Source organism: Platalea leucorodia, assembly GCF_965183815.1.
Source record: "Platalea leucorodia genome assembly, chromosome: 9".
NCBI lineage: Eukaryota > Metazoa > Chordata > Aves > Pelecaniformes > Threskiornithidae > Platalea > Platalea leucorodia.
Window position 1 is genome coordinate 40812632 of NC_138831.1, and position 26205 is coordinate 40838836.

At 40.7% G+C, this 26205-nt stretch overlaps 2 protein-coding genes across 2 annotated transcripts; both read right to left on the bottom strand.

The window, feature by feature from the left end:
• Positions 1-2677: 2677 nt before the first annotated feature.
• Positions 2678-7121, bottom strand: LOC309595129 (UPF0235 protein C15orf40 homolog; the record flags this gene model as incomplete). Its single annotated transcript, XM_082321676.1, has 4 exons — positions 2678-3514; positions 5568-5695; positions 6843-6969; positions 7047-7121. 4 exons carry the CDS (start codon positions 7119-7121, stop codon positions 3422-3424), a joined length of 423 nt encoding a protein of 140 aa, XP_082177802.1. The 3' UTR covers positions 2678-3421.
• A 358-nt stretch (positions 7122-7479) lies between these two features.
• On the bottom strand, positions 7480-23947 carry BTBD1 (BTB domain containing 1; the record flags this gene model as incomplete). Its single annotated transcript, XM_082322024.1, is given in 9 exon segments — positions 7480-8535; positions 9424-9570; positions 13240-13327; positions 13878-14070; positions 14333-14530; positions 16157-16262; positions 16820-16976; positions 23531-23703; positions 23705-23947. Coding segments are annotated over 9 exon segments (1464 nt in total). The 3' UTR covers positions 7480-8376.
• Between the last annotated feature and the right edge of the window lie 2258 nt (positions 23948-26205).

Below are 26205 nucleotides of genomic sequence, written 5' to 3' on the forward strand. Positions count from 1 at the left end.
ATGTAGCGTAATGCACATGGGTAAAGCAGGGACCAACAAGTAGGAGGGTAGCAACTGGCACCACAATGTTTTTAAACCGGTCTAGGAGTAAGGGTTAAGTTTTATTTTGAGACGGGGGATGTGAAGTGTTTTGAAATTCTTGGAAGAAGCCTCCTACAATATCACAAAGCTCTGTTCTATTGAAAACATACTCTGCTGAAGAGTTAGGGATATTTGCTACCAAAATTTTCTCAATAGAATGAAAGATATTTCACTGTGTTCATGAAGAGATAGCTGACAGGTTAGGATTGCAATACAAGATTTGAAGGCCTAAATCACAGTTTTGGCATTGACGTGTTTGGTCATGCAAGCCGCTTAACTCTTCTGTACCTCACTTTTGACATGCAATGGACCAGCAATTCCTTTCTCCCAGGCATTTCACCAGGATACACATATCCACAACCAAGATATTATGGATATAATTGGGAGACTGCATGGAAAACATTGATACAAGAGGCTCTCAGATATTAGATATGGCAACACCCCAGTGTTATTTATACTACCTTTCTAAAATAATTGTGGTTACTCATATTAAATAAATTCTCTGTTCCCAGCACATAAAGGCTTTATTTGCCACACTGCTAGCTAGCCCACTGTTTCAGTCTTAAGTGAAACAGGGCACTACTACCAGGAGATCTTAATTTCCATCCCTCTGCTTTGATTGCTACTGTGGCTTCCATCTGCCGTGACTTTTTTACGCAATCACTGAGGCCTCAGCTAAGTAATGCCTTGAGCAACAGAAGCTAGGGCTTCAATACATGACACCAATAATATTTCTGCTTCCTAAGAAGCAATGCTAAAAACCAGCCAACTGCAACAAGTTTGGAAAAAATACTGTATGATGACTGAACTGATTAAAGTGGGTCTTAAATGACATATTACAATCCAGACGAAAGAAAACGTACTTGGCTTGGCCAAGCACAAAATCAGTATTATATAAATGGGTCCCCCCTCCCCACGCACACACTTGTAAGTGCAACAGAAACAGAAATGCAATGGGGAGGAAGGCACGGTGGTTGTTTTCCCAAGGACTAATAAACTTCCTAGCTGAACAGTACTTGTCTTCTGCTTGACAAGTGATGAATATGACAATATACCTGGCTCACATTACATAAAAATGACAGCATAATACGCTGAAGGCACCCTATTTGTCTTCAAGTTACTTTCACTGATTAGGAAGAAAAGATGCAGAATGCCAGCTGAAGGCGTTCAGGAAAGGTGAAACCTCTGAAGCAGAAGCTAGCAAAGGCACCAGGCAGAACATGTTGACAAGGCAGAGAGGGAACTGAGAGATTAAACTGGCTATTGTAGATAATAATCACTGAAGACCAATGTACTTCAGAGACTCTATCTGCCTACCCAGCTCCTCCCTCAATCTGGGTCTGAAGTCATGGGAAAGTGTAACACATTATTTCAATATAGTATAGAATACACATCATGTAACACATGGTATTAGCTTCCAAAGAAATCTTTATAATGGCTGTTGCAGCATCCAACTCAGAATATAACTTATAAATGCAGGATTCCTCAGGTTTTGGATTGCTGTTTTCTACTCACAATAAAAAGTTTAAGATAAATAAATAGTTTAAGAAATAAGGAAAAAAAAAAAAAAACCAAACAAAGCCAACCATGAACACTTATGTTTTGGCTTGCTTTGCCTTAATTTTTCTGCAAGACATGGTACCCCTCTGCTGGGCAAGAACAGATAAACAGCAAGGAGCCGTGAACCAGAACTGACTGAACGGTAAAAGAAAACCAGCCTGTACAGACCGAAAAGGATAAGGAACGAAAGGCAACTGAGGTGATGTATGGCTGACCAAAAGCCTGAGAAAATAAGGAGCCCAGATGCAAACCATTAAGCAAACAGCATTCACAATTTAGACTTAGTTCTCCAAACACTGTCCAAACAAGAAAGTAACATTTTTCATAACATCTTTAAAATGAGTCATCTTGAAGGAGCTGTCATCTTGACACGCACCAGTTCTCTAACTCTAAAAACAATTGTTGCAGTATTTAGGATAACAGGAAGCAGAAAGAATTTCCAAAAGCAAAATATTTTTGTCCGCGAAAAACTAAACTATGAGCTATGAAGTCTGTACTGCATGAAGCTGGTAAAGAAAATTAGCTGCACCTTTTGCATTCATAACATTGTTTTCCAGAAGGTATGACAAACCTTAAGCAAATCTTCAGAACAGTTTTTCTTTTTTACTTTAGGCATTACATTTATATATATATATATATTTTATTTTTTTTTTTTTTAAATATGACAACCATAGCAGTAATGCAGATGAAAAGGCAAACTCCTACCAGAGACATGTGCGATATCCCAGCCATTTTTGGGAAATGCTAGTTAAATCTTAGTCTGACGCCTGAAGCATGATAAAGAGAAAAGTTAAGCCTTCTTCTCATTAGCCCTGAGACTGGAGTATAGATGCCCATTTTGTTTGACTTCTTGTTCTGTTCTACAAATGACTCTGCTCAGTTCTCTATGGGTTGGAATACTACTCATCTTTAAACCAAGGAAAGATTGCAAAAGAGCCCTGTTTAAAAACAACATCCTAATTATTGACTTTTAGAAAACATTTTTTTTTGTTAAAAATATAAACACAAAGCAAAGTTTGATAATACTTTTTGCCCCTTTTATTAAAAACAGTCATTACACTTGACATACATTTGGCAAAGATACATGATTGTATCTCTACTTTTCAGGAAACTAATTACGGACTAGTACAAAGTGACACCGTGTATGCAATTATTAGGCTCTGGGTCAGTTTTTCATACTGCAAACTTCTGATTTTGTTTCAGTTATTCAGCTGATTCTGCTTTTAGTTTGCCTGTGTGATCAACAACAGTTTTGGCTTCAAATACGTTTATTTTAGATGTACATATGTGCACATAGTGCAAAACTGCACCCAGTACCTGCTGCTAGATACTGAAGAGAACATTCTTGTAGGGTCTTTACCATCCAGACACAATCATCCTTTTGTACCACTTTTCACATTGAAGCCTCTCACTCCAAGCCTTTCACTTTGTTAACCAACGTTTGTTTCGCTAAGAAACAAGTTTTCTAAACCATTTGTTTAGGAACGAGGAAAGAGGACAAATCTTAGCAACAGGAAACTCTCCAGAGGGGAAAAAAAGCCTGTAGTGACAGAAGCAGATACAGAGCCTCAATAAAGACAAGTTTTTCTAACCAAACCTACACAGAAACTTCAACTATACAGCAGCTGTATTAACAAGGCAGGGGGTGGGGAAGGGTGGGGAGAGAGAAGTATCTTTCCCTGGTCATTACCCACATTCTCAACAGAACTAGACTTACATAAGAAAGAATATCAGTCCGTTTACCAAGATGCATTGTCCCATTTCCCGCTCTTGTTTTAGGTCAACTGGAAGCTTCTTTTTTCAGTTTTTCTAAAATCTCATCTGGTGTCATCGATACCAAAATCTTCACCACTTTTTCACGTGATTTACCACCCTGGTTTAGAGACACACAAAAAAATATCTTTCAGAGAATCACCACCAAACACACATTCCAAAAAAATCTCACTGAAATGCCAACATATCAGGTACTTCAAAAATAATTCTTAAAGCGTGGGCATGCAGAATTAACAGCAGTAAGAGATAGTTCATCAATGGCCTTTCTAGTTATTTTAAAGGTGGAAAACAATGTCTTATCTACTCTCCTTTTAAAACTGGATACAGCTCCTAGAGCTATGCCCTGAATTGATGCTCTTTTTATAGGCTAGAATGAAAAGCAAGGAGTGGTAAGTTTCCATAATTCACTTGTATCCTCTAGAAGCAAGACTCAAAATAATTTGCATTTTTGTTTTTAAAAAGTGGGTATGTATACATATATATATATGTATATTTGATAACTGTGTACTTTCAGATCTTTCTTCAGAGTTGTCTCCCACCGAGTATTAGTTACTCTTAAGCTGAGTTCTCAGGTTGATAATATCAACTAAATGAAAAAAATCACACTGTATATAACCTGTAAGACATTCAGATTCATACAGCAGTTATTTGAAATATTATTGACCTGTTTTTGTATTACTGAAAAAAAGGCTATTTTACATAGGAACTGGCAAACCTGTCACCTCAATTCATATTGTCGGAGGACACAACTTTGCTAGTACTCAGTAAACCATGAGAAACAAGTTGCTTGTTCATCTGCAGCCTGGCAAAAAGTTTGAAAAGCCCACAAGGGACATCCTGAAGGACGAAAATGTCCTTAACTCTACTATACAGAAACATAGCATGAAATTTAAAATTAAAAATAGATTTTTGAAGTAGTGTAGACAGCTGATGATGAAAATCTTGCATAGAAATCTGGTAACCCCAGTTTTATACTGGATCATTTCCCACCAATTTCCCCATTTGGACTGGTTTTGTTAATGTTATCACTTATCATAAAGCAAGTAGCACATAAGAGAGCAACCAGCATCAAAAATCACTTGCTGTTTACACCTAGCAGATCAGGATGGAAAAATCTAAGCCATGGGTAGAATGCAGACTTTACCACAATGCTTCGCTGAGAACAAACAGTGGCTTGTGAAAAACAAACACTAGCATGTAATTATCTGGACACCTTAGCTCAGAATAACAGAGTCAAGAAGGTCAGATCACACTAGCCCCTTTTATGTTCAACTCTGCTTAGCACTTATGAGAATAATCTAGTTAAAGCTGAACATCCCCTTAAGGCAGGAAAACAGTGTTATCTCTAAAATGTTGACAAACAAATTAAGCAGTTTGCCCATGATTCAGGAAAAACAAGACTCAAACCTTTGCATCTCTACCTTTCAGCAACACAATGCTCAATTCATTAATTATGTTGCCATTTACCACTATCCTTTAACAGACTTCTACAACTACTACATTAAACCAACAGGCAAAAATAAAAAGCACAATTTTTCATTGTGCTCTCATGTTCATAAACTATAAATGAACAAGGCTGGAAAGACCAACTTTAAGTACAATGAATTAATAAAACAAATTATTTATTCAGTGCAATGAATAAAACAGAGAGTTTCCATTCCCCAAAGTCAAGACATGTAAATTCTAATACACAGAAAATCTTGAGGCCCAGCTATAATCCAAGTGCTTAGATATGCTCTTGCTTATGTGTGACAGTTAATTGTCAGAAAACTTTCACTCAAATACAAAAGTTACTTCAAAAAAATGAATGCAAAATTATTAATAAAATGCACGTTCTCTGCAAAGCACAAATTTCATGAACTGCATGTGACATGAAAACAAGAAAATATTCAAACACAGAAAACATGAACCATACAAGTTTGGAAAAGATATTATGACGAGAACTATTCTGATTAAGATCTCAAGATCAGCTGTGCTTCTTCCTACGCTAGGTTTCTTCTCAATGAATCATTCCATTAATTCAACTAAACACCTTTAAAGTGTCTTTTGGACTGAACCTGGAGAGCAGCTCCCTGTACTCAATGAGTAAGTTTCAAAATCTTGAATTTAAATTGCAGTAGGGCAAGACTGAAAGGAAAAAAAAAGAAAAGTACCTTCTCTAAAATAACTTCACTCTTCTTCACTTCTAGCACCTTAGAGAGGTAGCGACACAGCTCTGCATTTGCCTCCCCTTCTGATGGAGGTGCAGCAATAGCTACACCTACTGCCTCAGCTGTCACATCTATAACAAATATTTTAAGGATTTTATACTCAAAATATTCAAAACATCTAGTTATTGTCTCGTAAAACTGAAGGTTTATGCTTTCAAAAGCATTTTAATTTAAAACCAAATAAACTTGTAGATTAGCAGGTAACAACATTTTTACACTTCACACATTCCCTTAAGTTAAAACTGTTAGCCAGTACAAAGATAACCTTCTGATACAAAGAACAGCGAAGCCTGCAGACCTGTATCGGAGTGCAGCCACGAACTGCCAGTTTTCACACAAGCGGGGCACTGTTCTCGGCCCCTCTCCGTGCTGCCCATTCTGCGGCAGGCGTCGTCCAGCTTGGCGTCACGTAGCACAATACAAATCAGGTTACCCCACCAAAAAAAGCACGATAAATAAGTCTGCCCAGAGAGCTAAGGCTATCATCAACAATCTCCTCGTGTTGCCAGTTGAGCCTGGATGCTCTCCTGCAGACCACCGTGCCCGTCACACACGTGTCTGTACAAAAAGCAGCTCTAATTTGTACATAAGCAAGCCCAGATTTGTAGAGGGAGAACATTTTATTAGATCAAACTTTTATAGTTCAAAGAAAAGCGCACAACCTCTTGGGATGCCAACAGCATGCACGAAGTGACAGACGTCACGCTGACGTGCTGATCGAGTGCGCCTACCGGTAACTCCTTCCAAAACCTTTTCTTCAGAAGAATTTACCTCGTGCTCGCCGCACCACCTAGCGTTACCCACGGCGAACGGGAAACAGCGACTCCTGCCTTCTTTACGAGAAGTGTGACATTATTACTTCCGTTTTCTATATTTTTTTTTTTCTTTTACAGCGCAGGGGGCAGGGAGAAGCTGTACAACTCCTTAGAAACCCTCGTCAGACAAAGCAGCTTTCCCGCCCCGTTCCCAGCTGCCGACGGTTGCTCCGAGGGCGGGACGGGCCCCCCGCGCCGCCCCTCAGGAGAAGCGACCGGGGCGCCTCAAGCCCCGCTGCCAGCGGGGGCCGCCCCGGCCGAAGGCAGCGCCCTCCCGCCGCCTCCCCAGCCCGGCGCAGCGCCGGGCGAGCTCCCCGCCGCCCCCGCTCCCGGCCCCGGGGCGGGGGAAGCCGGGGAAGCCGGGGAAGGCAGGCCGGCACCCCCGCCGCGCCCGCGGCCCCACCTGTGACGGCGCTGCAGCGGGAGCCGGGCTTGGCGCGAACCGCCACCCTCACGCAGCCGTCGCCCGCCGCCACCACCGGTCCCGCGGCGGCGCCCGGTTCGGCGGGCGCCTTCCCGGCTCCTTTTCCCTGAAACAGAGGAACAGGCGCGGTCACCGCGGGCGCCACCTGCCCGCCCTCCCCCGGTCCCCCCCGCCCGCCCGCACCTTTCGGGGCATGGCCCCGCCGCCGCTCCGCACCGGCGCCGCCAGCAGCCGACGGAAGCCGGCGAGGGCCAGCATAGCGCGGCGCGGCCCCGCCAACACCGCCCGGCCCCGCCCCGCCCCGGCGCCACAGGAGCCCACCGCCCCCGGGGAAGGCGGACCCACGCCGCGGGGCACCGGCGCCCCGAGGGCCGGCCCCCGGCTGCGGACGCCTCCCTCTCGCTGCAGCGCTTCCCGGGCCGCGCCTGAGGGAGCAACCCCCGCGCGGATCGACGTCCGCACGGAGCAGGCGGGCTGAAACACAGGGCCTGGTGCAGGGACTGGGCTTTGAGACCAAAGACCTGCACGACCTTCACTGCAGCAGGCATTTAAAGAGAAATGAGGGAAGAGAAAACGAGGATTTTTTTTTTTTTTTCTCCTCGTGTGTTTTCAAATTATTACTTTAGTATAACTGGGGGGAGGGGTTACAGGATTTTGTACACAAAGACATTCTACTACTCCTCAGTACATATTGCAGGACACTGAATACTATATACATACATCAATTGCATCAAATTACTGTATGCAATCTGTAAAACTAGTTTTTTAGTATTAGACTATCCAATGATAAAATAACATCATTACAAGTCTTGTATTCTCATTTTCACATTATACATTTTTGTATAGGCACATATGTATATACAGTGGCTATTTCCATAACCAGCTCTCTGTTCCAAAACAGCCCTTCTGAATTAAGAGAGATTCTGGAAAGATCTGTTTATTGCTGAATTTGACTTAGTATTTCTTCAGTGCAGCAGTCTGCAGTGCTAAGTCCATTAATTCTCCATGGCTCATCCAGAAAGTCAAGACAATGGCAATATGAATCCAGCTTTGCTGATGTACTTCAAAAAATATAGCAGCAATTCGTGTCCATCGGGTCACTCCATGGTCATTTTAGAAAGAAGTGTAAGCTGGGACTACAGCAGCTTTACCGTCTTTTTAGGACACGATGGGGAAAAACATACGCAAGAAGGTCATAATGAGTAAGGATTTTCCAGTTCAAAAAATGAATTTTACTACATGAGAAAAGGAGGGGTGAAAAGACAAAGCAATTAATCACAAGATCCTATTTAAAACAATCTTTTCAATATACAGAGTACTTTTTCCACTTGACGTTTTGTTAAGATGAAAAGCTAAATTACATTTGGCCAATAACAATGCAGAGAAAATAGCTTTTCTGGTACCTCTCCAACAAGTTAGTTCTGTTTTTACACGTTCATGTAATTTCACAGAATTTAACTGCTGCCAATAGTGAGCTGAAGTCCGCTGACACATTCGAGATCATCACGTGACCTTATGTATAAAATATTATTTCTGGTATCTGTCCATCTTCTATTGATGTACCATTGTTGTTACCTGGTGAACTATAAAAGACAAAGCATGTTTTGCTAGCAGTAGGAGATTCGTGGATCACTTTCTTCAAACCTTTTGTTCCATAGTGGGAATCAGGACCCTGAAAAACATCAGAGGAGATTAGCAACTGAATGCAAACGGGCAGCAAGACCCATAAAATGCTGAGGTTCAAATACTACTGACTTAGGTTATTTTAATAGTATAACATTTCTGTACCCACATCATGTACGTTATATACAAAATCACAGACAACAGAGTAATGTCTAAATAAAAAAAAGTTTCTCTGACTGCAGACCTAAACCACTTGATTTTATCACACCGGTAATGAATGAATATTTTCTAGTTTTTCCCCTTGTCATACAGGTTGTCTATATTCGCACTTAGTTCCCTGCCTCAGCTTCTTTCAGTGTGCAACATTTTTTTCCAACCTACTCAACTTTGATTTCTGTATAGGGAATTATATTTAAAAGAATATTAAAAGATTTTTGAGAAAACATTGAATAAATAAATTTGTCCATAACATTAAGGGAAGACTTTCCTAGAACAAGTAATTCCCTCCTATATTTCAGCACTAGTATATAAAAAGTGATAAAAGAAAGCTTTCTGTTTTCTTTACTCTAGCTAGTGCTTAGAATATCCTTGAAAAAAGAAATAAAACTTAAATTTCGATAGAGAGCTGCCAGATTAAATATTCTAGATAGTGCTTTTGCCCACACAGAACCAGTGACTTCCATTACAACTCATTCTAACTCTTACACGAAGCCAGAAAGTGGGAAGGCACAAAGGATCCAGTTATGAATTCTGCGCTGTGCCACAGAAGAGAGCTACCAGTCTTAAAAAGCTACTGTGGAGTTTAACTACGGCCTTCCTTAGCACTAAACTTAAAATAAATTCAAGATCTAGAAGACACTTTCCCATCAGAAGACAGACAAAAGAACAACTCTTGCATCAAAATAACATTTTCTTCTGTACTGTTAGGCATTCTTACTTTCAGCGTCGCACAAGCTGTGTAGCAAACTGTTGGCAAAATCTCTATAGGTTCTTTGAACATAACTCTGAATGTACTGGCTGTTCCATCACAACTAAATCCAGTATCGTTTTGGCCTAGCGTTTGATTCTTCTCGTAATCAATTATCTGTACAAAAACATAAAAATAGTATTTTCAGGTTTACAAGCTTGAGAAAGATTCTTATTGTACGCATATTAGAAGATTACAAGCAAACACTTGCCTACTCCACCCAGTTTAATTGCAAGGATAGCGCAATCTCAGAACTGGAAAATAGGTGTCATTTCCCGATACCATCAGGGTTGACGCAGCAGCGTGCTGAACAATGGCTTGCAAGTTTTACACAGGCTGTCCGATTGTGGGCTAGATTCAACACTGCTCCAACCAGGTTATAGTCTTTGCTTGGGAGTTGAAGAACAGCTCTTATATGAAGGTCAGAAGCTGAAGGTCTGTTACATACATAGTCCCGTACTTGGATTTGCTCATCTTTGTACACCCACACGGCCCACATGAGGGAAGCATATTCACTGGCTGTGGCTCATTTAGAAAACAAGTTTTTACAGCTAACGTAAGCAGTCAATGATACATTCTTAAAAGACAGCAGGAACTTGTGCTGCTATGTTTTACACAATTTATTTCTATTCTAGATTCAGTATAAAAATTAGACTACGTATTATTTCGTTTGCCTTCAATTTTAGTGGCAAACAGGAATCACTAGCTAAGATGTAGTAACAGCAGATACCTCACTTCTCATTTTGGATAGCAATCCTGATTCATGCTGCTGAACACCTCTTGCAGAAGTCAGATATCAGAGCTTTAGAGTGACATGAATACCTCTCATGATTACTGCACTAACATGAATCCTATCAATTTTAGTATTTTAAAGTGCCATATAATTTTTAATATTGCACAAATGAGATAAAGCCCTATTCTAGGCAAAACGTGGCTCTAATTTTTTTTTCCCCATCCACAATCAATAGAAATATTAGCAATTATAATGCTGAAGCCCTAAGCCCCTTTCACATAAAAGAAATATTTGCAATATACATTATCACTATTTTAAGACAAGTATTAAATGTTTAACTCTCTAGAGCTCTGCTAGTACTGATGCAGGTCCAAGAAGAAAGGTAGAGATGCAGGACTTGAATACCTGTCTGAAAAGATTGTGACAAGAAAGTTTAAGATTCATCAGGAATTGGGGATACTTCCAGAATAAAGAGAACCTGTATACAATGGACGGCCTTCGTCTGAATCATAAAGGTACAGAAGACAAATACACTGTCATTTAAATAGGATGCCCAGAAATGAACCAAAACAGCAGTTCCAGCACATGCTAGAGGTCTATGAAGTAACATAGGGACAATGGAATTTCTGCCCCTAAATGAAGTCACAGATTCTTTCTTTCACAAAATTTCCCACACCCCTAATATATCAGTGTGATGCGATACTACCAGGTTACGAAATACACAGCACAGAGTAAACCTCTGCCAGTCACTGAATGCTAACACCTTGTTAGAAAGCTTAGAACCAAATCAAAACTAATCTCAGTAAGAAAGAGAATTCAAATGGACTGAATTTCCACACTTAAAAAGGAAAAAATATTGTGCTGGATCAATATTACTAGAGGACAATCCTGACCACAATATGCTAAGAGAGATCGAACAGGCTACAAGAGCAGGAAATACAATTTTAGTGGTGTCTTCAATTACCTGCTCAGGCTGGGCAAGTGTCATACCAGGACACGAAGCGGGGGTGACATTTTTAGATGCTATCACTGACCATTTCGTGACCTTGCTAACCAATTGCTCAGTAGGAAGAAACGCAACCCTTGATTTGGTACTGAGTGATGAGCAGGATCAGATTCAAAGTTTCATAATGGAAACACTATGTAACAGCGTCCATAATAGAGTCAATGCTCCCACACCAACAACAAAAGCAAATCCACCACAGCTATGCTAAATTTCAAAAAGAGAAAAATGAGGAAGCTTGTTCAAAAGAAGCTAAAAGGAACAATTAAGAAAAAACCAAATCCTTATAAGAAGCTTGCAGACTACTGAAGGACATCACATGCCCAAGTACAGTATCAGTACATAGCACCTATTCAGAAAGGCTTGAGAAAAGGGGGAAAAAGTTGGCATGGCTGATCAGCAAAAGGCTATTACTGGAAATAAACATACAAAGAAGAACATCCTATAGAAATATGAAGTTGTAGGCAGATTAAAATAGAAAGGTTCAAACTGACAGATTAAAGTGTAAAAAATACAATTAAGCAGGCCAAAAGAAGGCTTAGGAACAGCTATCTGAAAGCATCAAAACCAATGTTAAATCATTCTTTCAACACAGCAGTAGCAAAAAACCCTACAGACTCTCTGGTGGGCTAAGCAGCATGAAGATACAAAATGAGTAGCAGCAGGATAAGGTCTTCACATAGAGCCTGGAGAACAGCAATACAAATAAATCATTTACCAGCAGAAGAAACCGGGGAGATTTCCATGTTGGGACAATGTTTTCAGCAAACCTAAAACTGAATTAACTTTACAGAAGAAGTTATGGTAACAGTAACATACAACGTTCTGCCTAAGACTGAATCAGTAGCAAATAAGATGTCAATCTTTCTAAAAAGCTCTGGGCAAGGACAAGCCTCTAAGCCCCAATACGTGCACCAGGCGAGCTAAGAATGTAATAAATACCCAATCGGGTCAGACAAATGGTCAAATATGCTCCCACAGTGGCAAGAGAAGATGTTGCTGAGGGTTAGCACGCTAGTCTGGGCTCTGCTGTCTGTTTCCCCAGCATCCACAACTGTTCTACTAGGGGTGCTACAGTGCACATCCCCCTTCTGTTTCTTCTGGAATCTTCTAATGATTTGCTATTGATGAACGAACATGTTCAAACACCACCAGATTCAAAACAGGTCATCTGCTTCCTGTGGCAGTATGTTTAGTATCCTCTGCATTGAAAAAACACTCTTACCTGTTTTGATCTTCTGTTAGTATCAGTAAGAGTCTCCTAGTTGTAATATTCTGGGGTTTGGTGAATAACAAACAGTTCTGCATTTACCTTACCCATTGCCCTCATGATTTCAGGAGCACTGCTCACACCTCCCCATAGCCTCCTCCTACAAACTGGATAGTCCTAGCCTTTTCAGTCTCCATAAAGCAGCAGCTCTATACCCCTGAATCATTTTAATTACCCTTTTCTCTACCTTCTAATTCTACTGTGTGAGATTGGGAACTGCACACCATACTCAAGATGTCACCATACCTGGCTTTCACACAGCAACACAATGCCACCTTTTATCTTGGTTTCAGTATCTTCCCAATGACACCATGGGCTTTTTTAGCAGTCACTACATGTTGTGTCACTGATTTCAGAGAGCTGTTGATGACAAATCCAAGATCTCTTTCCTGAACTACTAGAAACTTTAATAAAGGACAGACTTTGTGCACAACTGAACAGATTACAGAGTTGTGAAATTCCTCTGCAGAAAGCTTACAGGAATTCAAGGTTAGACCAGACAAGTATCCTGAAGAAAGATTCACCAGGAGCTACTAAATAGAGAAAGCAAATCAGTCTCAGGAAATGCCTACACTGAAGATGATTGAAGGACAGGAGAATACAGCAGAAAGGGAGAAGAGTTTCATATTGTTCTTACTCTTCCCTAGTCATCTGCTGATGACCACTGTTGGGGACAAAACACAGGTTAGATTGCTCCAACTCAATTCAAATACACACCAAACCTTCTGCAAGTACAAGTGTAGTTTCTGCATAGGCCTATTTAAACAGAATATACTGTACCTGTATATTAACTTGATAGTCTGTGGGTCCATGAATAGATCCATATAATCCAAATCCCACTATGGAAATTCTTCTATTAACTGTGAACCTAGTAAGACACAAGCCAAGAAAGGAATTTAAACAAGTGTGATGGGTGTGTTACCTTATTCCCAGTCAAGTAGGAAAAGGACTCCCACTGAAGAGTAGGGAAGTAAACTGAACATGACATTAATTTTTTTTTTCAATAACACTTTCTATTTAGATTTCGATAGTAAGAAAAATGCTTTGTAACATATCAGCCTTATATGCTAAAGCTTTGCTAATCCCTCAAGATATTCAGTATCACTAAACAAAAAATAACCAGATTCTTTTGAATATCTCCAAAATAAAAGCAGATCAAGACTCAGTATTTTAAAAAAGAATATGCACCCAATTACTCTAGAATGCACCCAGTCCTCCTGAACTTTGTTCTTTGCTACTTTATATTTTATGTGCGCAACAGCCTAAGTTATTTTAAAAAAAGGAAAAGATCAAACATGCCCAAATAGAACCAGCATGTTTGTTACTGTATCTTATGCCAAGAAGTTGAAGTTGAGTAATATGTTTCCTTTCTTCTCAGACTTCTCCGTCTCTCCTCCAAATAGTTTCAAAAGCCATACCTAATCCGATCACTTGTTCCACTGTAGCCCCAGCGACTCTCCACTTGCTGGAACCTGTTAATGCTGCATTCTTTTCCTCTAAGGCAACATCTTGGTCGGTCAATATAATCTACTTTAGGTTTAGGATTGACAGTAAAATGCAGAAAGAGATTTACTACTTCTCGATCTGACAAGATTCCAGACTGAGCAGGGCCTGTGAAAAGAAAAAACTTCGAAGATGATCTGAAGAATTACTCCAACTGTTGTGTTTAAACCACACATATTTGCAAACTGAAGATGACAGTATTTTCCAACGACTAGAGCATATTCTGCAGAACGTTTTGCTTTCATTTGTGCATCGTAACTTTTATTAGTATGATATTAATAACAGAACAGAGTGTTAAGCATCTAAACACTCACAGGTGAACAGTGCAGAGATATGGTCTAACAGTAAGACAAAGAACCCCAAAACTCACCTGCTGCAAACTCTTCAATAGTCATTAATGGAAAACGGATTAAGGAAAGAGCTCTTCCAAGGACTTTCTGTTTGTTTCCAAATGTCACAGGCAGTTGTTGTCTTTGACATTCTGCTTCTGCCCAACGAACAACAGCTCCAAAGAGTCTACTTTCTCGAATACTAAGGGTATCTCTTTCTAGAACTGCACATAATGTGTCTAAAGAAAAAAAACGTAACAGATTTACATCAGTTTTCATCCAAACCAGTAACACTGTTACACATTAAGTAAGCTTAAAATGTTAAGCAAGTGAACACTAAGAACACTCATAATAAGACATCAAAGATAAGACATGTTATGTGTACAACGAAATCTCCCAATGGTGTATAGACTCCAAAGTAAAAAAATAATTTTCTTGCTACAAAAACAGCATATGAACTTTCTTCTTGATTCCTAAGAATGTGACTATATATAATCTATGGAGCGACAACCAATATGCTAAAGAATTTCCATGGCTAGGGCAAGATCAAAACTGAAGTAACCAAGCAGTGAATGCACACTACTGAAAAACCAAGTTATTCATGAGGACACTGTCATATTCTCATCCGAGTAGCCACCTGCCAATCTGCATCAACTATAGACACAAGCAGCAGCGGTGCACACAAAACCAGTTTATGTGAAAGTGATCTTAAACATTGACGTATTTGCCACCCACAAAGCTTGAAGGTGGAACACAGAATGTGAGGCAAGGTACTCTCATGTGTTTTACAAAAGCAAGTTTTCCTGTATTTCTTACTCATTCTGACATTTTATGAGTAACAGGTATGCAAAAATTCTCAGTTTATCACAGAACACAAGCCTGAAAAAAAAAACGTGTTTTCATATTCTGAATCTTCTGTCTTCTTTGGGAATTTTTATATGCCCTGAATTTAAGCAAGGCATGTTTGTGGTCATAGAAAATATCATATTGGAAAGTCAAAACAGATTGGGACTTCTCAAGAGTAGAGATGAGCGCTCTCAGTCTGGGTACAAATGCCACTGAACATGAGTTAACAATGACTTTACGATTTCTTTAAGCAGCTGGAATACCCTCCTTCAGTCTTGAGTTTTTCACACAGTCTAGCTGAATTGGAGTAAAATCTTAGACACATATAGAAACAATGAAATTAAGTAAGCAAATTTACAACTGCTAGCTTTTCATAGAAGATGAAACACAGAAACCAGCAGTTTAGATATTCTTTTTTTAAACGGATTTCTTAAACTGTACCTGATCTATGCAACTCTGAATAGAGAAGTGCCATGCAGCAACAAAACAGTATGATTCCTGTTACATGCGAAAAGCAGGTGTGGATCCCTCTGGGACGAGACACAACACTCAGCAAGTGAAAGCTTTGGCTTTAATGAAAGCGTAGTGTTACCACAGTGGAAGCCTGGGGACACCAACACTAATCAAATGGGGACCCAACGCAGTGGAACCCTGCTCGGGAGTGAGGCTCCAAGGAAAGCACTGCAGGGGTGGATAATAAGACTTGTGCTGATTAACATATCATACATATGCAATGTCCTGTTTTGCTCATTAGCAAACTTGCTGATGTAATGCAGGTGCTGTTGTCCAAATTCCAAGATCCGCAGCTGGCTGTCACATTGGTGCCCATGCAAAGGTGGGTGCAGATGAGGGGGGAAGCAAACTACCCCAGGTTACCGTGACAAGGAGGTAAGATACACTGGGGACTCTACATACGCAGATGGGGAAAGCGAACTATCCTGGGTTACCGTAACAAAGTCTTCTCACAGCCTACAATTCCCTTCAGAAGTTTCATGCTTAGGACACACAAAGTAACTTACCTATATCAATATCAGTAAAGCCTTCTGCACTTATTGCATCCATAGTACTTTTGTCTATTGTGTCAAGACAAAGACTTGCAAGCTGAGGTTCATCAAACAAACGAGCCTAAAACAGTAAAGAAATACATCTTAAGCATAAAGTTGACACACCACTAATCTTAAAAAGCAAGTATTTTTACTCTAGTATAGATCTAAATTAAAATAGGTTGATTTGTCTAAGTACTCTGTGTTTATACCTTACAGAGCACTTAAATTCTCAAAGAAGTACATAATTAAGGAGAATTCACTACATGCAAGTTTTCCTTCATGCTTATGTTTGTAGTTTTGGCAATATAACTAAAAAAAAAGTACACATCAAATCCACTATAGTGAACTGAAGCACAGTCTTAACAAAAAACAATTAAGAGATTCATGCAAATACACTGTAGAATAAACTAGCTCCATTTGAAATGTCCCAGTCTATTGCATATTAAAAAAAGGAAAGAAAGCTTTCCTTCACATTACTAAGAAACTGAGTCTGTAAAAATGCTAACAGAGCAACAAGACATTTTCATACATAAGTTAGGCTATGTGATAGCAAACCCACTGTGAAGTCATATTTAGTCATTTCCCTCCAAATACCGATTTTCCTAGTAAATCAAAACTAAGCTTAAATTTACCTACTTGAGTAAGCAGCATAAAGGCATTATCTGCTCGGAGGTGCTTCGTTAGAAAATCCACACAATGTGCTTCCAAGGCTGGGACTGCATACTTCTTAGCAGTGTATAAAGTAGTCATGACTGTTTCTGGACCAATTTGAACTTCATCTGAATAAAGAAACCTAGAAATCAATACACAAATATAGATCATAAAAACATATCTTGAGGGGGGCAGTCAGGCACAACGTAATAGTCTCTCTCTTTGCATTTAGAAAACAGGTCAAAACTTTGCACTGTGAACATGCAACAGTTCACCATGCAGCATTTTTACAAATTAATAAGCTAGTTAAAGGGTTGAAGAAAGAATATTACGTTAACCTAATGGCATACATTTGTTTTAAATACGTATTACTCCCTAAGACTGATCTGGCTGTACTAGTTATACATAGCTACCAAACTGTAAACAACAGCTGAGCTGCAGAATTACTTAACGTACAAATGCACGCTCTTTTGATTACTAGGAAGAGATGTATTTCTAAATATCAATACATAACCCTTTATGGCTATATTACTGAACTTAGTTTACTGACAGTGCACACTAGCTACCGTGCCATGAGGAGAATAGTGTCAAGGACTTATACGGTGATAACATCTAATCTCAAAGATACCATTCTGTACTGTTCAGAGGAGAGGAAAGGGAGTAATATTCTAGCAGATGACCTTGACTCTTCTATTCCTGCCATAGCAAAACACTCTGGCTTGTCTCCACTGTTTGAGGCTAGATGATTGGTTGAGATTTTATCATAAGCTGTGAACCAAAAGGTAGAAGTCTCCACCAAAACCAGGAAAAAAAAACCCTGTTTCATAGCAGCTGTTATTCCAGACCAGACAAGATAAGATTTATTTTCAGGTTTTGTATGGAAAAGATCACTTTCTAAAAAATAACTTTTCTTACAGGTGACATTGAAAATAATCTTAGCAATATTTCATCAGTTTTTCAGATAATAATCAAGAATAGCCTGTGATTTACAAAAATAAATTTTTGGTACATGAATAACCTCCTCACTTACCCCGCCCCCCCCCCCCCCCCCCCCCAACACAGGTGATTAAACATAATAAAGCAGGGCACATTAGCAAATGCAGGAATGAAGACTTCCACAATGAAGACCAAGCCTTTCCTTTGTATTTCTTAATATTTTTCGTTCAGAACCTCCTGGAAATGAATGGCAAGCAACAAGTAGAAGCAGACGACGTGTTTAGAAGAGTTTTTAATGTAACAATAACCAGTTTGTACTTAACAGAAGAAACGTGTGAAAGTAATGGACTCAAACTTGTTTGCAACATGGGGAGATCTAAGTAATAGAAACCTAGAATTAAAGTTTCAGCTAAAATTATTCACTGTTTATATTTCTTATATTCCAAGAAAACTCTAATTCTCAGTAATTGATAACACACAACTAAATATGGCCTTCAACATCAAATTTGCTGACACTTACCAACGGGTACGTATTTACCCTTACAATACTCCAATCCATTCAAATGGCCACCTTTCCTGTCAGTCAGGAAATGTGAATGATGCTCTAGATTAATTCTTTAAACTGGATTTATATCAAAGAGCTTTTGGAAAGAATGAGTTTAATTAAATGCTAACATTTTTGTTAGTAGAAGTTTCATACAGTTCATTTAGAACTGATTTATGAAAGCTATAAACTATTATCTGTTGATGAAAATGATGGGCTGACTTACCAGTCACAATCACTGACAAATTTACTTTTAAGAAACTAACATCTCATAGGTACAGTTTTGTATACCAAATTGACAAGTAGTTCATTAAAGAACTAGAATAGCGCGTTTAGATTTTGGTTTTAGATTTTAAAAAAATCTGTTTCAAAATGCCCTAACCTTCCTTGTATGCCTTTATAGGAGCTTGGAGTCCAAATCACATAAGAGTTGAACATTAACAGGATGTAAAAAAAAAACCCCACAACAAAAAAACCCCACAACCAAAACCACAGCATTACCATGCAAACTACATTATAAATTTTACCTAATACTAAAAAAAAAAAAAAAAAAATTCACCAAGTTGCCTTTGGAACATGATTTTGATTTTATTCTTTGAGTGTGTCCAACCTGAAGCCATTGAACTGACCCACCAGAGGAGCTTATCTGGCTTGTAGTTCACTTTCTAGTACGCCTTCTTAAGAATCGAGGTGTAGTTCCAAATCACACTTTTCTGACCCTTGCTTTCACAGGAATTTTGCAGGCTTTTTCCTAATATGATCAGAAACCAATTACATGGCCAAGTGACAGGAATTCAGGTGCGGTAACAGTGCATATACAGGCAGATTTTTCATTGATGTGAGATCTATGAGCTACAGGATGCTTTTTCATCCCACGAAGGGACACACTTGAGGCTCTATGCTCTAATCCCCCCCCCAACATATGGCTGGATATATGTTAAGAGATACTCTTCAACTGAAAGTGTGTCAATGACAAACTAATGGGACTTAAATGATTAAAGTTCTGCCAACTAAAATTCGCACAGCATCTCAGGCTCACTCTGTTGACCTCATTATCTGTTTCTACACACCAGTCCCCACAGAGCATAACAACTCATAGTCCCAGAACATGCGATATAGTTACATGCTTTGAAAATGAGAAAACTCATGACAAGAAGTATCCAAATACACTAAGAAAGTCACATTGTCAGTTTTTGTGTCTAATATTTCAAGTTTTTGACAATGCCAATACTTTTCTGGGATTCTCAAAGCCAAACAGTAGTCTTTTACAAATGCTAAAAAGTGTGAGTTTACAAAGTTAAAAGGTAGCTGTAAAAACTGTGAAAAATGGTAAAGTACCTTGTTCTAGGATGTGGTATAATCCTATTTCCCTTAAGTATATGGATGGATGATCATGACACATTCATCTACTCTAGGTGTGTCCTCTCTCTAAAAATCTCCCTGCTCATGTGCCAAGAGCTCTGTCTCTGGGTTAACTCTTCCATTTGTGGCACACCTGAATTAGCACCCCTTTATATTTATATCACTGTTCCTCCTCCACTTAACTCAGTGGGGCTCAAGATCCCTCATCCTTCCCCCTTGTCTTCTTCCCTCCTCTCGTCCCCTTCAAGAGACTTGCTCTTTAGATCTTGACTGATTTTCTTGTCATCCAGGATGGGGGGGTATGCGCATAGTGGAAGAACACCTCTAGTGACTAGAACAAACAATTTTTCAAAGTGACTGCTCGATCATTCACTTTACATAAGCCTCTCATACATTTTATGCCACTTTTCCTTACTCTCAGGTTAGCACTTCCTTCTCCCCTGGTCTTAGCATCCTCCCAACAGCTGAAATATTTTCACCATTATAAAAGCTTACAGGAATCTTCTTCCAGTTAGTCATGATTACCCCTCTATTTACTGCTTGCCAAAGTCCTCTGCAAAGACATTTGGAAGATGGACTGCTAAATTTGTACCATGTCGTCACTCTCCTTTATACTATGATCAAAGGACAAGTTAAATTACTGTAACATGTGAATGAAATTTGAAAAAAATCTTATTAGAAACAAAATGAAACCCTAAAGCAGAATCCTGCTGAGACATCTTTTAATTTTCTTGATCACTGCTATTCAATTTGTACAGTTAGAAACATAAAAAAAAAAAAGCTGTTTAATTGGGAAGCAGATTCAAACTTTATGACTTCAATATTATTTCAGCTCTTCATCTGTCAAACTACTGAAGTAGTCAGCTGCTTTTAAAAAACTCCTCTGGCTCATGTTTGAAAACTCTTCAGGCAAGAGGAATACTGGATAACAAGCCAAAACACACACCACAGTCATTTCTAAGCCTTTGAACGTGGCCAATTGTTTTCTAAGAAAGTTCTATCCCCTTCCACTGCCAGTTTTAAAAGGCTCCCCCTTCCCCATCTTTACAGTTAAGATTTTAGCCCACAGACAAGGAGGACTGCCCAGCTTTCTCTAGGGGAAAAAAGAAACGCTAAAACATATTACTGGAATTACAGTGGTTGTATCAATTAAAGTTTCAGTTCATTATTTTTAAATGCTTTAACTCTACAAATTTATTATTTTAGAGGCCCCTGTGAGAAAAAGGTAGCAATTGCAACCAATTTTAAATTGTGTATGAATATATCCAAAAGAAAAATCAAAAAACAGGCATCACATTAACTTGGTGACTATCAGATGTTTAAGTTGTTCAATTTCTACCTACTTTTTTCTTCCCCATAAACGTAATTCTTGAACTACCATCTATTTTGTGACAAAACGCTAACACTGATGAAAATTTACATCATAGGATAGAGAAATGACACTCAGTCTCACTGGACAGATACAGATAGAATGAATTTTTAAAGAGAATCCGAAAATTTTTCATCAAAAAAACTCTTCCTTTGGCTTTAATTTACAAGTAGCGTTTGTCAGTAGGTCTTTATGAAATACATAAACTACAGATAGGACCTAACAAACCACATAAGTAAATAAAACGGAAACTAGCTGTGGAACATTAAATAATTCGCAAATTATCCCTAAAAGCTTTTGCATCACTTAAACATTTCCTTTACCTTGATGTTCATTTACTATGTGTATTCAAAGATCCCAACTTAATTTCCAGCCAATACACCTCAAATTGGTCTTTGCAAAGATTAAAGATAGGTCCTATAACAGGCAATCATCGTTATCTGACTAGTTTACTAATGATAGATAAAAGGGACCAACAGTGCAAGGTATAATTCTTGCCTCTTCTGGCCAACACCAGGAAAAAAAACAGGCTGTCTTATAGTTGGTATACTTTAAAAACAGTGTATATGAGCATGGAAGAAGTCCAGTACTGCTCTGTATTAAAGAAGCTCTCCTTAGGTATGTTTTTAACAAGATCTTGCAATTTATATTATTCCAATATAAGCCCTATATATATAAAATATGGGAGAATGTCCTAAAAAGCTGCCATGTATTTCATACCAACGACGACATCAAACCTGAGATGTTTCAACAGTTCATCAGTCTGGTGATACTTAGACAAGATACAAGTATAATCAGTTTACTTAGTAAGTCCCCTGGCCATTACGCACTAGGAGCTCTACCAACACAAGATGGCTTTTGTTTGCTTCTAACATCTCTTCATTCACTTCTACAGTTTTCAAATACCATCCTTCTTATCTTTACTTAGAACTCTCCCGTTTCCATGTTTATATTTTTATCTAGACAAACTTCTCTCATTATATCCACTTTTCACTGTCCAATGTTTTTTCCACATATATAGAGACAAACACGTATATGTGCACATTCATTTACTTTTAACCTTTGAAACCATTTTGCTTGAAAGACACTTTGCATATCCCCCACTCTGCTACACAAACTCTTCACCTTGCCACTCCCTCTTTGCTAAGAATCCACAAAATACAGTTCATTTGCTAATGGCAACAGAGAGACATTGCTGCTGCATGGTGGATTTTGTGGGTTTTCTTGGTTTTGTGGTTTGTTTTTTTGTTTGGGTGTCCCCCCCCCCAATCAGTTACTGTAACTCCTGTGCCCATGATTACTAAAAGGACTAGGTGACTTCTTCTCACTGTTCTTATATGTTAGTCCTCAAAACAAAGACAAAGTTCCTAAGACTTTGAAGCTTTTCCCATTACAGAAAGCTTTGAGACACTACATATTTATTTCCAGGCAACAGTATTACTTGTTTCCCAAACATTCATTATAGAAATCTGTTTCATATATTTTACAGAGGTTTTGCCCAGCAGAGGAGTTTCTTTGAGAAAAATGTTAAGGCTAAGCCGTTTAGTCACACCACAGCCTGATGTACAAAGAAGTAATCAGTAATTGTTTCTATGACACCATAAATTTTATTTACCACTACACTGAGCAAAAAGAAATAGTAGATAAACTCATCAGTTTTGTGAGCATGAGAAGTAGCAGATCCTATTCTGCCCAAATTAGAAATCACTAACCCATTTTACATACTTTTTGCCATCACTGCACTCATGGTCTCACTTGGGTGGTTTGTGTGTAAAAATCAGTTAGTTACTGCCTTCTGCTGTGTGTTCACTCTCCACCCAAAAATATCTGAAATAAGTGTGATTACAATGGGTATTATGCTGGTAAAAAGATACAACAATTTATTACCACTGCTGAAAAAGAAAAATGAACAGCAAGATGAATAAAATTTCAAAGTAAGTATCAAACGAAATGAAAAACTTGGTACAACAGCCTCTGTGCCTTCTTAGCCATTATTAGAAGGTGGATGGACGGCTGCAACACTCAGAGGAACCACTAATTCCCATCACATTACTTAAAAAAAAAAAAAAAAAAAAAAAAAAGGGGGGGGGTGTATGTCAAACAGCCAAAGCAGCCACCCACCACTATCAAAGTACCTTTCCGAATGGACCATTAGCTGCCCTAAAATTAGGGCACTTCTCTTGGGGAAAGGATGCAGAGGAAAGAGCACGAAGGAACCGGAGCGTGTTGGCGGGGCGGCGTGACCTTGCCTGCCAGCCCGCAAGGCGGGCACGCGTCTCCTCCGCATCCCCCCCCGCGGACCCGCACAGCGCGGCCCGGCGGCGAGGCCGGGCTCGCCGGGGGCGGGAGCCAGGAGGGGCCGCGGAGCGAGGAAATGGCACCAGCGGCCCAGCGGAGCCCCCCGGCCCGGCCCGGCCCCGCCGGCGGGAGGAGAGGCCCGCCCGGTGCCCCCGGCCCAGGAGCCCGCCCCCCCCCGCGGCCTGACCTCAGGAGCGCCAGGAAGGCGGCGGGCTCCACGTCGGGCAGCTCGATCTCGGCCGAGGTGGTGGCCATGCCGCCGTTAAACATCGCGTCGAAGACGGCGCTGCCGGCCGCCAGGACGAAGCGGTGGGCGGGGATGCGCTGCTGGCCCGGCCCGGGGGGCGCCCCCCCCCCCGCCGCCGCCGCCGCGGGGGCTGCCCTTGCCCACCACGAAGTGCACGTCGCTGAGGAGCTCGTTGGAGAAGAGGAAGGCGAAGCGCTCCCGCAGCGAGCCCTTAGTGGCCTGCCAGTTGTACAGCGGCTCCCGCTGCAGCACCGCGCCGGCCTCCGCGGCGGCGGCGGCGGCGGCGGCAGCAGTGGTGGCGGCGGCGGCGACGGGCGTCTCCACGGGCGCACCCGAGCCGCCGCCGGCGGCCGCCATCGCCGCCCTGAGGGGCCGGGCCGGGCCGCGCCGCTCCGTCCGCCGGCGGCACGCGAATCCCCGCCGCGCGCCCCGACGTCAGCCGCACGCCGCCCCTGCGCCGCGCATGCGCCCCCGCCCCGCGCAGGCTCGCGGGCGAAGCCGTTGCCGCCGGTCCGCCCTTCCCGCGCTGCCTGAGGGGAGGCGCGGGCGGGCGGCGGGGAGAGCGGCGGTGGTGACTGCCCGGGTCCGCCGGGGCCTGCAGGCCCTGTCCTGGGCCTGTGTCCCTTCGTTTTATAAAGGCGGCTGAGACCCGCGTGTGCGGTGGGAATGCGCTTCCGGAGCCGCGAAGAGGGAAAAACCAGACATGCAAAGCACAGAGAGCGCTGTGACAGTCACCGGAATTTGTGTCGTTACGTGTGGGAATGAATAAATCTTGCAGCTATTCTGTTTAGGCACGTGAAATGCAAATTCGTTTTTATAATACCTGATTCCTTAGGATAACAGGCAGAGCAAGAATTGATCACCTATGTTAACTATTTCCGAAATAACATTGAAACATGAATGACTGTGGGCACGTGTACCTTAGGATCCTTATACAAAAGACATCCATTTACAATGTGTCTCGACATCTCATGTTTTAAACTTCTGAGGAGAAAAAACAAGGCAAAACTAGCAATAGTGAGTGTAGCAGAGAGGCAGTGTGGTTTTTGCACCTAAGGCAGTAGCCATCAAATTTAATGTCCTTGGACCAGGGTATGTAGGGTGGCGAATGAACTTGGCAAATTCTGACAAGCAAAATAGGATCATTTTCCGTGTACGATCTTTTGGGAAATAACGGGGAAAGAGAAAAAAACTATGTTTGCGTTTTCACAGCCCTGTGAAACCAAACACTGCCAGTTGAAAAATAAGGTGGATCATTTTGCCATCTACTGGAGTTTTGCTGTAAATACAGAAGCAATTTAAATTATGGAGCTGAAAGCTATTTATCATGGCTCCTGACTTGTCAGCATTTATGGAAGTGTGTGGCTAAAAGAGGAATAGAATATGTCACCACTCTGCATTTAGGTTTATAATTAGGACAAAACTGAGACCAAGCAAATGTGGTCCGTTTCACAGAACAAGTTTTAGAGAACCTTAAAGAAGATGGAAGCAATTTCAGCGGGGCAAACTACGGTGGGAAAGGGCACAAGAAGACATAGTATAACAACCAGAAAGCAGCAAGTAGCTTTGCACAGAGGCTATATTTAAAAATAAAATCATACTGCTGCTTAGAAGAATGAAGGTATCACCATTGCGCTTTTCTTGTCCCAAGGTGGGCAAAGAAGGGAAACCGGGAGAAGCCCAGATTCCCTCCGATAGCTTAGGGATGGAGATGGAAAAAATCATGAGGGAAATGGTGACACCATGGACACAAATAAATAGTTTTCTGGGGGTGTTTTTTTCAGTCATGGGATGATCTGGGTATTAATGAGAGTTTCTGTCATTGCTGTTTTTCTGCTCTTACCTTTCTGTGCTCACTCACAGGTTAGTCTGTCAGCCGAGAGCCAACGGCCATGACTGCTCAGCTTATAGAGAACCGCGTTTGTGAAGAGTGAACACATTGTCAGTAACACACCAGGGGAAGTTAACAAGGATGGAAGAGGGTTAAGGAAGAAAGGGGGAAGGTATGCCAAAGAACTAAAAGGAGGGCAGCTGGGGCAGACACAGTATGTAAGATAGCTTCAGGGATGAGAAAACAATCATAAGACTAAGCCATGCAAGACAGAAAAAATGGGAAAGACCTATGAGATGGGCTGAGAGAGAAAGCTGAGAGAGACAATGAGGGGAAAGAAACAGAAATAAAAATAATATGAAAGAAATCAAAAGTCTAAAAAAAAAAAAAAACAGGAAAGGAGACAAAGGAAAACAGAAAAAGAAAAGGAGAAATGCGACCTGGATGCCCATCAGATCTGATCAGCTAAAAGCCAAATGCACTAATTTAAACAGTTTTGGAAGTGAGAGCTAAGAGAATATTAAGTAACAGGTTTCCTTTTGAAACTGGGCTTTTCTGCAAGTAGACAATGAGCCTCCGACATTCGTTTCACCGTGTAACCTTTGTGCCAGCTTCCTTCTTAAAAAAAATCTGCCAGTTTTTCTTTGGCATTATCAGTAGGTGGATCATAGCCATTTTTAAATGTGATGTCAGGGGATTGTATTCACCAGTGCACATCAGAAATAATACACAATGCTTTTCCCAAAAGGGGCTACACATGAATGTCACTAAAATGCCATCTCGT